This window comes from Nipponia nippon, unplaced genomic scaffold (genome assembly GCF_047370975.1).
Source record: "Nipponia nippon isolate SJK-2023a ecotype South Korea unplaced genomic scaffold, ASM4737097v1 scaffold_19, whole genome shotgun sequence".
Taxonomy (NCBI): Eukaryota; Metazoa; Chordata; class Aves; order Pelecaniformes; family Threskiornithidae; genus Nipponia; species Nipponia nippon.
Genome location: NW_028262335.1, coordinates 591,641 through 606,790, shown reverse-complemented (window position 1 = coordinate 606,790; position 15,150 = coordinate 591,641). Strand labels below are relative to the sequence as shown.

Sequence of the window (15,150 nt, the reverse complement as noted above, 5' to 3'; positions counted from 1 at the left end):
AAACAGTCTGGAAATCCCCAGGCTGGATCATGTTATAGGGATCTCTGCCATTAAAGCCTGAGCATCCCAAACAGGCAGGGAGATATAACTTTTACTTGGCTGGTTAGAGCCTGTTATGCTTCACTTCAAAGCACCTCAGCCATGTAGGCAATGTCTTTAGTGGGATTTTGGCACCACAATACCAGCTTGGTTGGTATAATCCACCTTCCCACCTGATATAATGCTGAGACAGACTGGAGTCGTCTTGAACTTGGGAAAAGCTGGGGAGCCAAAATTTCCACTCTCTCTAAGGTTGGGGTGCGCCTCTCAAGTATGATCCTAACTCCAGAGCCATCTTCTGAGTTTGGTCTCCATGCCTGACCTCACTGGGACAAAATTTGTCTTTCCAAGCCCTGTGGGAGGTTGATCTGCTGCAAGAGGCTCTGTACTCAGGGCCCACATCTGCACGTGCAAACGTTGACCAAGAGGTGCCCCTGGGAGAAACATCTCCTGCCAAAGGCTGGGGCACAATCTGGTGAGGCAAAAGGTGGTTTAATCCTCTTGGGAAGAGGGAGGTGTGGTACTTCTGTCCCATACCACAGGTGAGTCTGCTGGTTGCTTGTGCTGCTGTGTAACAGCAGCGTTTCTCCTCTTGCCCTGCTGCTACAGCTGCTCAGGTGCAGCCTGGTCCACGAGAGGATGCTAGAGCACGGTGAAGGAGCTTCAAGCAGCTTTTCACACTGCCACTGTAAGCAACAGGTTGCAGTAAAAAGGAAGGTGTCAAGGCAGTCGCCTTATTTTTGACACTGGTTGGTTTTGAAGCATCTGATTTCTCTGGTAGCTTTCAGTTGACTCAGGCCAAAGAAGCTAATTATGGAAGTGTGGCACAGAAACCTGAGGCATGTGGGAACACTGTGGAAAAACCCGGAACATATAAAAGACATGGTTTAATCAGAGAGGACTGAAAGAAAGTGAAATTTCAGAAGAGCTAGTGACTGATCTGCAGCTGGAGAACAGGCAACTGAGAGAGAGACAGAGACAGCGAGGGAGGTCTGGTTGCAGAGCTAACTCCAGGCAGTGCAATTAGAATTTGCCAGGCAGCAGAAGTCACCCTGTCCAGAGCGACAACTTTGAAGGGTGAGTAGCACGTAGCCTTCATAGACACGGTTGAAAACACTTGACACCACCAGAGTGACCCATGGCAGAGATGAGAGCAGATCTGAAAGGAAGAATGAAGCCAGCCCAGCACCTGGATGCTGCATGTACTGTGATAAGCAGTGAAAGCTTATATGCCCTGTGTATTGGGGAGAGGCAGCAAATGCAGGAGTCTGCAAGCACCAGCAGATGCACAGGAAGGATAAAGAAGAAGGTGACCATGCTATTACCTCAGATGATTTCTTCAAAGGAGCGAAGAACAGTGCTGCAGCAGAAGGCAAATCGACTCTAAATCTTCAGGCCAAGGCAACTTGCTTTACTTTGAATACATATATTTGATTTGAGAGCAAGCCGGAAAGTATCTCTGCAAAAGGAGCCACCTCTGACAGTGGTGAAGAGACTTCTCTCTGCGACATGTGGACGTCACCTGAGTGGGCCACTGACCAGATAAGAACCTATTTCTGCTACCATCATCACCCACTCAAGTGTCCCAAGACCCAAGTGCTGTAACTGGAGGACAAAAGGAGTGGAAGACGTTATGGGGTGTCCTGTGTGGCCAGATGAGAGGAAAAAGGGGCATGGAGTTTACCGCAAAGCTTTCAGTGGCTAGATTGGGATGAGAGACCCTCAGGGCATAGGATGGTCAGGACAAGTGCAACTGGCTTCAGTTGCTGAAGAAGCAGAAGGCGGCAGCAAGAGCTGCTTTCAAAGGGAGCCTATTGCCTAAGTAAGTACTCCCTTAGGGCACCTCCAGATCCCGGCCACACTGTTACAAAGGAAAATTATTAGCTTGTTGAGAAGTATGTCTAAAGATAGCTTGGAAAGAAGATATGGTCCTAGGTATGGTGCCTTGGTGGGCTGAGATGCCCAAGCAGGAGACAGTGTCTTGCCTTGCAGGCAGACCAAAGCCTTGGATGGTCTCTTGCCAGTGCCTAGTGCCCCATGGGACCTCAGACAACACAACAGGGCCCATGCGGGGGCTGCTAGCAATGGGTGAGGAGCTTTGCTGCAATGTCTTCAGGATGGGGTACTGGAGAGAACAACCCATGGGGAAGCTGGAGTGATTAAATCAGCTCCACTTGGGGCTCTTTTTATTTTGCCTTATGGAGAGAGTGTTTCCAAAGACAGAATGGGAAAAACTATATATATTTAAAAATTAGAGACAGCTTGCTGTCAGTCAGAGCAAGAGGAAGATGACTGTTGGGTGGCTGTCCTGCCAATTCCTGGGCACTTGTCTCAGGCCCTGTAAAATCTGGGGTTTGATGAAGCTCCCTTCTGAAGCTGCTTGACTTCAATTTAGCCCAAATTCCCCAAACCAGAGGGCAAATAAACGTCACCCATGCCGGGGGCTAGGTAAATCTCATGATGTTTACAAACATGGTATGGGGAAAAGTGATGCCAGAATCTGGCAATGTGACCTCTTGCTCCTGACCTGCCTGCTGATGCCACTGTCTTCAGATGAGCAGGCAGCAGCATAACACATTTTGTTCAAGCCCTTGAAGACTACCCAGGGGCAAAGTTGAGATCTAAACCCAGAGCCGTGAGATGACACAGCAGCATTGTGCCTGGTTTAGCTGTAAAGAGGCTGTGGGTTGGCAGCCAGAGCCGCTCGGTGATGCTGTATGCTGCCAGCCTTGGCTTCTCTAAAGCACAGCAACTGCGTTAAAAGGCTCCTTGCTCCTCTGTGCAGCTTGGACTTGCTTGCAGTGACCTTTGGGAGCGGCAAAGAGCCTCCTGCTGACCCTGAGCAAGCAAGGCTCTGGAAGAGAGATGTGGCTTCTCCGCTGCCTCCAGCTGCAGCAACAGCGTGGTCACACGTCGTCCTTCCTGCAGCGATGCCTCAGCTCCCAGCCAAGGGCTGGGTTTTGTTGACATCTGATTCCCAGATCTGAGTCCTTCTCTCCACGTGAATCACACAGCCTGTCCTCCCTGACCCTTCACCACCTACCCTTGAAACATAGATTATATTCCTGACAATTTCCAAGTGAATCTGTTAATTAGTTCCTGAGACAGTATTAATTAAATACACGCTCTTTACAAAATTTCAATTTGTTTGTTCATCTTCTGCTGACCCTTGAACTAATTAAGGGCTTTTCACTGACCCCTCACACCCCACAGGGAGTTAAATCGCAGTGAAATAAGGTAGAGAGGTGAATGTTTGAAGAAATTAGGCTGCAATTCTACAAGGTTACCCAAGGTAACCAAGTTATTTATAACTTTGTATAATAGCCAGGGCTGGGTGGGTAGCTCCAGTTCTTCCTAAATAGTCCTATATCCAACATCCCACACGAAGGAACACAGCTCCTGGGCAGGAGGCGGGCTCCAAACTGCACACACAGGGACTTATGCTGGGTAATAAATAGTCCCAGCTGGTGGCAAGGTCCCTGATACAGCTGGACTTCATAATCAGAAAGAGTAAATATTAAACCTGAAACTGCAGCTGGGGATCCTGGGATGTGCAACCCAAACTGGAAGAGAAGATCTTGGCTTGGCACTGTCCTTTGCCATTGCCAGCCCCACCTTTGCACACTGGTGGCCTGTTCCCAAATTTCCTAAGGTGAGAAATGATAAAGGCAGAGCCCAGCTCTGTGAAAGCATAGCCCAGGCAAGCAGGACCCAGGTACTGCTGGCAGGGAGCCGATGTGCTGGCATCTCGTGCCCAACCGGTGCCCTTCTCTGCAAAGGGGCAACCCTGGCTGAGCTCTGAAGTGGCTGTGGGTGTTCCCATTTGTTTCACTATTGTTCCCCGATCACTCATCCCATTTTAAATGGAGCTTTGTTTGGTTATTTTTGCAGCGTCAAAATTAATTTTGGAGAGTGTCTCATTGTAAGCTTTCAAAAGGATTACGCCTGTGTCTGCTCAGCTCTATAATTAAGTCTCTCTGAGATTTCCACTTCCAGCAGAAACAAAGCTCTTGAAATAAAGCCGGCAGTTTAGGCAGCTATCAGTGTGTTTTGTCGGCAGTGCAAAGGATGCCTGGGATGAGGCTGGAGGTCTTTTCTGCCTGTCTTGTGGCTATGCCAACAGCACTGGGGTTTGGGGCCAAGCAGAGATCTTTTGCTTGGGATGGCAGAGGCTGGGGATGCCAGAGGGTGTTAAGACTTGCTGTAACGTGCTTCCAAGGGAGGCTGCAGGACCTGGAGGTGCCTGGTGTGGGTTGTTCTGCTTTGCTTTCCATCTCATTGCCAGTGTCCAGAGACAGGCTTGGTTTTTGGTCCAGGAACCCCAAAAAGAAACCCATGGAAGTGCCCCCTTTGATCTTATGGAGGATTTGTATCCCATAGCACAACTAACGGGGGTTTTGAGTGCCTTTGACAGCACTCGACTCATTGCTACTGGAGAACCCTGATGGCAGGGTAAAGATGAAGCTGGTATCAGGGAGAAAAGCGGTGACCGGCTGTGCAAGCAGAGGAGGCGGTGGTGGGTGGCAGGGAATGGGGACTGAGGTGCCACCACCATCTGGCAAGACACAAAGCAGTTCATCTGTCCATGTGGGATAAAGCCCTGGAGACAGGAGAGAACAAGCTATGCACAAGAAAGGGAAGAGCAGGGACAGAGGGGAGTGAAGAAAAAGGTGTGGAATAAATTGGGAGGAAAGAAGCACAAGCTGGGTTCAAGAAATGCAAGGGGTGTCCCAGAGCAGGATGATGCCAGGGTCCTGTGCAGCAGAGGGGTAGTGAACTGGGTTGCAGGCTCAGCTATCCTGCAGGGACCCTGTGTTTTCCCGAAGTCTAAGCATTTCAAACCACCTGCTTAGCCCACAAAGCCATTCCCTCCGGCAATATCAGAGCTGCTGTGCTCTGGAGACTGGGATTAAATACACGCAGCGCTGCCTGGGCTAGTGGCGGCCCCTGTTTTATTAGCTCCAGCTAATTTCTGTTTGTTTGTACCAGTCTTTCCCAGGAGAGCACCAGGACTGTCCCCATGTCCCTTTCTTTTCCAAATGCATGTGTATTGGATGGGGAGAGGGGACTTCAGCCGGCCGGCCCACTGCCTTCCTCCACAGTTGCTGACTCTTACAATATCATGGGCAGCCTTGTATTATTTTCAGATGCTTTCAAGCCCTGGCTCCTGGAGGCATATGATTATAACAGCAAAGCCTTTGGCCTCTGACCGTGCAGAGTGGAGCCACGTGCATGCCGAGGTTAGAAACTGGAAGGCAAAGGAGAGCTATTAAGAGCAACAAGGTATATTTGTGGCTCTCATGCCATTTTAGCACCTGATTCATGGGTTTTGTTTCCTGATGTGTCTTTGAAGTGCTTGGACTTGACTGTGTTGCATCTCTGCTTCTTCAGCCAGCAAAGCATCATTTCTTGGACTGTCTACAGAGAGATCAAGAAGCTGTCACAGCCTTGTCTGGGAGTCAGAGCTGTGAGTGTGGGTTGAAGCTCCTGCAAGTGTTCAGCTGGCCCTGCCAGCACTGCGGCCAGGCTTGAGACCCTCTGCAGAGCACCCCAAAGCCCCTGCCGTAGACCCTGTGTGGCCCCAGCTCTGCTGTGTGCTCATGCTGTGGCACTATCTGCTATGATGGCTTTCCTCCAATGCTCCCCATAGCAATGTCCCCATTTGGGAAGCTGAGGGATGGTCCCTGAGGTCATTACAGAACTGGATGCAGAGGGGGGCAGAGATGTTCCCCAGACCTCCCTTCAGACAGGGCACAGATGCATTTTTCTCTGTGCTTGGAGATGCCTGGGGATCGCCAGGACTTACTGCCGTACCCATTTCAAAGGGGTAGCCCATGCCTCGCCATCCTTCAGGATAAGGGCTGCGCTATTGCTGGGCTTGCAGGTGATGCTTCCAGCCTGGGCCTGGGGGTATTGCAGCAATTTCACTTGGGCTAAACTTCTGACTGCCCATCCCCTCTTCTCAGGACCAGGCTGCCCTGTCAAGGCATGAGCATATATCTCCTTATTGGGCAGCATGGACCTGGAGGGGCTTGGAGATGCCGGTACCAAAAAAATGTTCCCTGAGAGGCCTCTGCTTTGCATGTCTATACAGCCCTGGTCCCTAACAGCTTTGTAGCAACCGTGCACCCACCTTAGGGAGCAAGGACTTAGTTCCACTTCAGCAAGACAGAAAATAGGCAAGAAGGCAAGCACAACCCTGGTGCTCTTGGATAAAAGAACATTAATGCCGTTAATATCCAGCAATCAGAATTTCTTAGAGCGAGAACAGTGCTGCATCCCCTTCCCTCCTGCTCATCCCCTGCTTGTTTAATGAAAATCAGAGACAGCCATTAAAGAGCTGCTTAGCATTTCAATACGTTTAATATCCTCACTGATAAGGGAACGATGGATATTACCAAAAGGCCTTTCTTAAACTCTCCCCTTCTGCAGCCGGTGCTCCTGGCTTGTGTTTGTCTCAATTCTAATTCCAAACCATCTCCTTCAACGAGGAAAAATTATGATAAGATTATTTTTTTTAATATAAAGGATATTAATACACAGCATTTCTGATAATGACAAGGAAGAAAGGCATGCTAGGCCTCCCCAGCCTTGACCTGAATTAATTGGGCACTGATTGCTCAGCTGGCCGAGGGCCTCCCACAGTCATACCTCATCGTGACTGATGCCAAGGGCTGACCCTCTCTGCTGGCGTTAATGGAAGAAACCAGGCACCCGCCTGCAGTACGAGGAGAGAAGCAGCACCCTCTGCCTGGCTGTGGTGAGGCGCCCAGTGGGATGCTTGGCCATGGCATCTCGTGAAAGATGCTGGCTCGATGGCCAGGTGGTGATGGGGATATGGGGGAGCCCCAAGGGAGTGTTGGGGCAAGCAGGGAAGGCACCACCCTGCCGCTCCTCAGGGCAGGCACCTTCCTGAAAAAGAGGCCCAACACGTTAGGAAAGGGAAAACCCCCGGGGACTGGAGAGGGAAAAGAGCCCCGTGCAGGCTGCCCCAGGAGGCAGGGAGGAGGCGAGACGCAGTCCCTGTGATGCTCGACCTTGCTGCCAAGCAATCTGTCCCGGCCTCGATACAGCACGAGGACTTACAGTGACACTGATGTAGCATGGGTATTGCTCCAGATGAATTGTTATATTGATGTAGATAACGTCAACATGTTTGTATAGTAGATGCCAGTTTAAAGGTCTTCTCACATGCACCATTATATGGGGTACACTGAAGTTCACTGGGAATTGCTGCTAAGAGCTCAGGCAGGGGCACCAAATGCAAGTTTTACTGGTGGATGCCACAGCCATGTGAAAGTGCAGAGGAGGGAGGTACCACCTGCATGGGTCCAACACCTCCCTTTCCGGGGGAGGCCAGGGCAGAGGGGTTGGGGCGGGGGGGAAGGTAAGACCCCAACTTGTTTAATCAATCCCAGCTTTAAAAGGTCCTCAGATTCAGGGCTGTTGCCTGTGCAAGAGATGGAGGGGGCATGGCCATTTGTGTGGGGAAAGCCACCCGCGACTCCTGTCCCCCCACCCACTGTGGCACACAGCTTTGCCAGGTGGCTCCCAGATCTCTGCACAGCACTGCCTGTGCTTGGGGACCCACTCAGTTCATCGTCCTCCTTCTTCTCCCACAGACACCTTATGAGTGGGACAGGGATGCACATTGGGCTTGGGAGAGAGCACCCACGCACCATCTCTTCGCACTCCTCTTCCTGGGAAAGGAATATACTGTAGGGGACAGACAGATGGACAGGCGTCAGGGGTTAGTGAGACCTGCAGAATGGCTCTGCCTCCTGCCCTGAGCATCCCCGTCTCTGCGGGGGTGGGAGGGAGGGTCCTGGGTCGTCTGGTGGTCCAACACAGAGTGACACCGGTCCTGGAGATGGTGCCATTCCCTTAATGACTCTGCCACCCATGCTGCCTGCACCAGCCTTGACCCAGAGGCGCCTGGCCCTGCAAATGCTACAGGAGAGCAGAAGTGCCTGGACGTTGCTTTCCTGACCCAGGAGGAGCAGGGACACTGCAGGCAGGGCTGCCCTCCCCGCTAGCCCAGACACAGACTCGCTCTTGCAGGGCTGTGATGGGCAATCCCTGGCTGCACAGCTGGGTGGAAAGGGCAGCAGCCACTCAGGTCTGAGCTGCTGAGTTAGCGAGGAGGCTGTGATCTCCCTGGTAAATACCTGGGTCGTGCTAAAAGGGGTATAGCCAGGCTTGGCTCCCCTCCTTCACTGATCCTCCCTATCTGAGCTGTGCTTTCCTCTCTCCACAGCATCTATAAATATCCTCCCCATCTCCGTGACAGTCAGGTGCGGGACCACGTCTGAGGAACGTGGCAATGGCAAGAGACTCACCGAGGAGCGGAGGCAGCAGCACGCAGTGAGATGGGGGATGCAGCTGGCGGGCAGGCATCATGCCCCATCCAGCTCAGGCCAGGGAGAGGTGACTGGGAGCCTGGGGAGGGATGCAGGTGGGGAGAAGGGCTGGGGATCCTGGCGTGATGCCTTCCATGTGTCTGGTCCCTGGGCTGTTTGGGGTTCCTGGGATGCCTTGTGACTGCGTCCACAGCTGCATGTGGATCCTGGTATGGAAAGGGTCTGCATTTCCAGACAGGAGCATCCCAGGCTCTTGGCACATGTGTTTGCATCCTGTACCAGCTCGCACACTCCTGACAGTGCCCAGCCTCCAGGCACATGCACTAATTATGCACACGAGGCACATCCTGACCGCAAAACCAAGTGTCCAGTGAAACCAGGATGCCTGCCCCTACCCCCACACTGCTTTGGTGCTCAGCGTGCATGCACTACCTTACGCTATGCAGTTCACACTGAGCCAGCACAGTCTTCCACCAAGGCTCAGCACCCTGCTGCAACCACCACTGCATGCAGGCACCCCAGTATATGTCATCCTCTCTCCCCAAAGCTGACAGTGTATCGGAGAGGCCTCCTATTCCCTGGGAGGTATTTGGGGCACACTATTCTGGAGTCACTGTGTCCCGTCTCCCACAAAGCTGCTTTACGCTCTGTAACAGTGCCCAATCACCACAGCTTAGGATCCTGGGTCATGGCAAAGCAAAAGCTGTGGGGAGGTGCAATATCTGGCAGCCCTGGGCACCTCTGCAAGACCTGGAGGACCCACATTCCTGGGACACGTGGTGCTGGGATGGCACCAGGGGACTGGAGAGCCGGTGTAGGTGCCTGAGTTGTGTTGGAGGTCTGCAGGGTTAACCCCCTGAGTTAGAGCATCACACTGGGAGTGGGCATCACTCAGTACTGCAAGTCCAAAGCCGGCTTCTTCTTCCCCAGAGGTTCATTTCCAGAGCTTGGGACTGAGATGGTGGCAGTGTGGATGGTGTCCCTCTGGCATGCCTGGCTCTGCTTGGGCCCTGGGTGACAAAGAGTTGAGGCATCCAGCACTAAGCTGTGACAAGCCCTTTCAGCACAAGGAGATTGCTGGGCTGGGGTAGCAATGCAATTGCTCTCCCACCAGCTGCAGGGGTGCAACCATCAGCTCTGGGGCTTCCTGGTGGCTTGGTGCTCTTCAGGAAACCATCAGCACTGACCCCTTTGCTCCAAGGCCCATTGCAAAGGCTGCTGCTTAGCTGCACCCCCAGCCTGACAACACTGCTCAGCCTTTTCCAGCTGTCTTGGGAACTGCTGGAGTACTCCCTGAGCTACGGCTGTACCCCTGCCTGAGCTGCTCTGCAAGCCCATCCCGTGATACTGCTGATGACAGGATCTCTCCAGCGCTGTCTCCGGATGGCCGTCTTCCCAGGCAGGCAGAGCAAAAAACCTGGAGGGACCTGACACCCCGGGCTGTTCCCAGGTCCTGGTGATGAGTGGTGCAGACATGTCCTTGCAGCCAGAATCCTTATCCGCTCTGAATGGGGAATTGTTGCCACCACGTGCTGCGAGACGGACAGGGAGCCCCTCTTGCCCTAGCATGTAGGAAGCTGCTGGCGGTGCCATGGTGTGCCCAGGCACGGGGTCCAGCATCTCCAGGGAACATGCTGGGAACCAGGGTGGGATGGAGGGTGTGTGACACTCCCCCTCCCCACCCCGAGCCCACTGAGCAAGTCTGGGGTGAGCTTTATCCAAGGGATGGCCCGACAGTCAAGATGCCTGTCCTCCCTCTTGTGCCTTTTCCTGGGGTGAGTTGCTGGGGGTAGGGGAGGGCTGCAGTCACACATCGATTCCCTGGCCATGAGTGCATGGAAGAGCGAATAACCCCACTGCACGTGGCATAGGTGGGAGTCAGCATCTGTGGTTACCATGGACAGGTATTAGTGATCGTTCAGCATTTAGATGGGGAAACAGTCGCGGCCGCTGTAGGGGGTCTGTTGACAGATGCGGAGTGTTTAATGCTGAGCAAGGTACTCACCCAGCTCTGCAATTCAGGCAGCTCCAAGTGAGAGGGATGCAGAGGCTTCCTCGGCAGGGCCGTGGGGAGGATGGTCAGTGCTCCCGAGGCAGCCCAGACCCCCGTCACAGGGCCCCCTTGAGCAGCACCTGGCCTTGCCCACCCTGGGATGACCGCTGTGCCCTCCCGAACTCTGCTTTTGAAGGGGCTGGCCCTGCCTCAGGTGACCAATGTGGCCATAAACAGGCTGGGTGTTGTGAGACCTGGCTGTGTTGTCCCCTGCTCCTGCTGCCCCAGCTCAAGGGCGACTGGAGAGTGTCTATCCGAGGACGATGTGTCATGAAAAGCATCAATGTAGGGGGTTCTGCCTGTCTTCCCTGGCCCCAGACATGCAAGGGGAGCATGTGCAAGGGGTTTTCCTCTCTGTGCACACTGGGACTGAAGGGCAACCCTGTCCCCTTCATGCCTGACCCTGACTGAGCATGGAGCTCTCCACTGGACCACAGCTTGGGCTGCAAGTTTGGCTTTCGCAGCAGCTGAACGAGACCAGCAAAGAGGGATAGGGAGCACGGGAAGCGGTGGGGGCTGCTCGAGCATCGTGAGGGAGGGAGGATGGATGGCAGGGGGGAGCGGGAGCCTGCCGTCCGGATGCTCGGGCTGGGTACAGTGTGCGCGTGTGGTGCGGGAAGGGGGGCTCGCTGCAGAGCCCACCCACCCCATTGGCTTGCGAGCGGTGACAGGCAGGCTGCTCCCTCCCTGCCGAGCCGCTCGCCTGTGTGGATGCGAGCAATGTGCGCAAAGTGCCTTTGCATTAGCCGGCGTGTGCCGTAGCTCCCGGCGCTCGCTCGCAGAGGTGCTGGGACGACCGAGATGGCCCTGTCCCGTGCCTGGTGGCCCCACCGCACCATGGCATGCGCACAGGGGGATCTGACATCCTCACTCTCCATCATCATCGCTTTGGCTGCCTGCCTCTCTGCCACCACCAGTGAAGGTAGGAACCGGGGTGGCCCTGGCGTGACGGGGTAGTGTTGGGGGGACCTGCAGGATTGCTGTGGTTGTTTGGATGCGTCCACATGGGCTTCCTCGGTCTGCCGGTCTTAGCTTCTCCCTCCTCCCAGGGGAGCACAGCTCCAGGTTCCTGCCTGACTTTGCTGATCCTGGAGCTTTTGCACCAGAGGCTAAACTTCAGAACTGGGCAGGAGGACTTGATTTCTGCAGCAATGCCTGCTGGCTCTGCCTGGCCTCCCCTGCAAGGGCTCTGCTGCAGCGTGCAGGGGTGGCTGCAGAGGGGACAGGGACACAGGCATCAGCTCAACCATGGAGATCCCCATCACCAAAGCTGGCGGCAGCGTGGGGCCGTGCTTGCTGGCTGGGCAGCATGGGCTGTGATGGAGCAAGCGGGTGGGCATGGGAAGGCATGCAGAGGATGTGGGGAGCTGGCACTCAGGTGGGAAACTTGTCGCGAGGGAAAGGGCTGGAAACTTCTGAAGTGGAAAGCGGGGATGCAGCCAGGGACCCTCTCCCAATATCTCGGTGTCAGCCACATCAGGCCTGCTCCCTCTGCCCAGCCGCTCTACTGTGCTGCCAGCTGCACTCATCCCCGGCCCTTGTCGGCAGTTCAACCTTGCTCTGGCGTCTCGGGCCCCCCTTGGCTTCAGCAGCGCTGCTCCCGTTGCCTACCACCCACTTGCTCGCCTGCCTCCTTCCACACTGGCAGTGGCAGCATGACTGCCTCCCAGGTCTGCTGATCTTCATCACCCAGAGATCTGCCGTTCCCACTCCTGAGCGTGTCCTTGGCACCGGCAGCAGCATCCTTCCTCCCTTCTGCTACGCCTGAGATCCATGGCCAGCACGGTGCAGCCCTTTACAGCGAGCCCTGGTGCCGGTGTCCTTACCCAGTGACGGCGGTGGCAGCCCTCCCTTCTCCTGCCCCTGCATCCCTGCCATCCTTCCAGCACACTGAAGCCCATGGGCTGGCACCGCAATGCCTCGTGCACTTTTCGGCACCCCACCAGGCCAGGTCCTTGCGCCTACTGCCATCTTCCAATACCCACCCGCGCCTCCCCTCCCACCCACCTTCCTCACCTGTATTACCCATTTCTAGCTATCTGAGGGTCCTAACCATGTTTTCTGCCAGCTGTCCACTTCCTGGCACTCCTGCTGCTGCTTTCCTCACTGGCTTTCCTGCCCTTGCGGGGGGATGAATTGGGCTGGGGGATAGGCTGTGTGTGTGCAGGATGGGACCCCAGGACCCCGACACCCCCAGCCCTTGCTTGCCCTTCACTCCATGGTGCAGCAGCTGCCCCGCGCCCTGAGCCCTGGGCAGAGTGCAGTGCAGGATGCTGCCCGTACTGCCCTGGGCTCTCGACGCTGCAGCCCTGCAAAGCCAAGCAGCCCTGCCTGAACTCGACTAACCTTGGGCATGGGCAAGAGAGGCTGGGACCTCTTTGCTTTCCTCTGTGGAGGAGATCGCTGGCTGCTGGGGTGGGTTTTATGGTGTCTGTATGCACAGCCAGGCCCTGGACTGCGGTCTGCCTGTCCCTGGCTGGGAAAGACCTGGGTTTCCCACAAGACTTTTTGGAAAGCAAAGCTAGTCTCAATAACAGCCTTGGTCTAGAGGAAGTGTGGGGTTGGGGATGAGCCGGGCTCTGGGGAAGACCAAGCAGGCTGCATCTGGGTTAGACTGGGCAGAAGGTGCTGGGTGGCATCAAGACAAAGTGTGGGACCCTGCAGAAAGCTGGTAGTGCTCTCTCTGCCGCCCCTGAGGATGCTCGTGCTTCCACGGGTACCAGGGCACTGCTCTGCAGTGGCACGGGGCAGCTCAGTGCCAGCTGGGCCCCGTGATATGGGCAGTGGAGCTGGGGATGTGGCTGCAGGCTCCTGCCAACACCCGGCATCTCAGGGTGCTGGGATGGGCTGGTGGCAGCGTCCGTGCCAGGGCGGTTGCAGTGCCGGTCGTTGAGTGCCCTGGCATGGGGATGGGACTAGAAACATGGAGAGAGGTTGGAAAGTGCAGCACAGCCCTGGTGTCTCCTGCATGCCGATTGTGCTGGGCTTTGCTACCCCATTTTTACAGCGTGTGGCACGTGAGGGCACAGTGTGAGGGTGTAGCCGTGGTGCACAAAGGTGCCCCAGTGCTGCTGACCGTGACCTCTGCCTGCTGCCACAGTCTGCTTCTTGCCGTGCATCTCTGGCCATGCTACCCAGCAAATCCAATGCTTGTTTAAGAGCTGCAGGGTAGAAAATTACAGCCGCAAAGCAAATTTAAGGCCGGTATGTGCTGCACTCTCTGTGTGCGTATTGGGAGGCAATTGGTATATAAAGACGTGTATTAACCTGAAGAAATGGCTTCAGTCTGATTTTCTTCCCCTTCCAAAAGCTCCCAGTGCCTATCTGTTTCCTGAAAGATTTGTTCCAAGAAGTTTTGAGCTTATATTTTTTATTCCTTTCAGTCTTGCGTGCAGTGGGTGCCCTGGAAATGGGAGAAAAAGGGAATCGCCATTCCATGCGAAATCTCCACATTTCAGCGCGGCAGCCATTGCAAAATGCATTGAAAGCCAAAACTCAGATTTTTTTTTTCTAGATGGGTGAAAATTTGCAGGATGTGGAAGATTTTCATTTGGAGCACTGAAAAAATTTTGTGTGAAATTGTTAAATTGCTTTAGAGCAGGGAGGCAGAAAAGTTATTTTCAATAATAGGAAGATAGTGTGATAGACTAAAATATTTACACTATTACACACCGAGTTGCATAGGCAAAAATATTAAAGCCGATATTTGATATGACACCACGAATTGAAGTTAAATAATAAAATAGGAAATATCTTTGTCATATTGAAAGAAAATCAGTGAGCAGAAATTACCACATTTGGGGCTTGGGCGGGGGGAGTGACAAAATTGTATTTTCTGCCAGAAAATGGCACTTCAAATGCTGCTGCTGGGGTCTGCTCCCTCCCAGGTGATGCCTCTGGCTCAGCTCAGCCCTCCGTCCGTGAGGTGGGTGACCTTCCTCCCCATCACAGCACGGACCCCATGGTCTGTGGGTGAGCTTGGGTGCTACCTTGGTGGGGAACACGGTGCAGCAGGGAAGGGAGACCCAGGGACATCTCCCCCAGCATTTCAGGGCACATAGGGACGGCCGAGGCAAACAGCGGGTGACAGGGATAGGGTGATGTACAGGGAGCGTGCCGGAGAGGATGCAGAGCTGATGACACAGGGATGCTTGCCTTTTCCCCGCACCATGGGGTTGGTGATGGAGACGTTTTGTTCCTCCCTGCAACAGGGATGGGGCACGGGAGAGCACCAGGGTCCTTGGGAAAACCCAGCAGCTTGCTGCGCTGCGGAAATGGGGGCCAGCGGAAGGGTTTGTGGCAATCTCCCCTGCTAATCTCTCGATTGTAATCTCATTAATTGCCCCCCTGCTCAAACAGAAAAAGAGGTAAAGACTCATCTGTGCATTTATTCAACGCTACTTTTCTACTCCTTCTGCAGCAATGCCGAAGTCGGGGCTGCGGAAGAAGCAAAGCTCTGAAAGGGAGAGGAAATAGCTTTTTCAGTTGTAAAAAGGTTGTGAGGATGCCGCGTTCCTCCGTAAAAATAGGAAACAAGAGGTTTTAGGTATACAGACTTTTGGTGATGGAGGAATGGGGGAATGAGAAGCATTAGTTTAAAACAGGGAGTCGATTTGGTCTACATTTGCAAAAAAAAAAAAAAAAAAATCATTTTTGGGGTGTGTAATTTTTTGATTGCTCCCAAAATGCTGATATAAA

The 15,150-nt window shown here is 54.0% G+C and overlaps 1 protein-coding gene across 1 annotated transcript in view; it reads left to right on the top strand.

The window, feature by feature from the left end:
• Positions 1 to 11,204: 11,204 nt before the first annotated feature.
• The window catches only part of EPHA8 (EPH receptor A8), a 51,009-nt gene continuing 47,063 nt past the window's right edge, over positions 11,205 to 15,150 (top strand). The window contains exon 1 of the mRNA XM_087755794.1: positions 11,205 to 11,374. Within this exon, the coding sequence (XP_087611920.1) occupies positions 11,254 to 11,374 (121 nt within the window). The 5' untranslated portion in view covers positions 11,205 to 11,253. The remainder of the gene's footprint in view (positions 11,375 to 15,150) is intronic.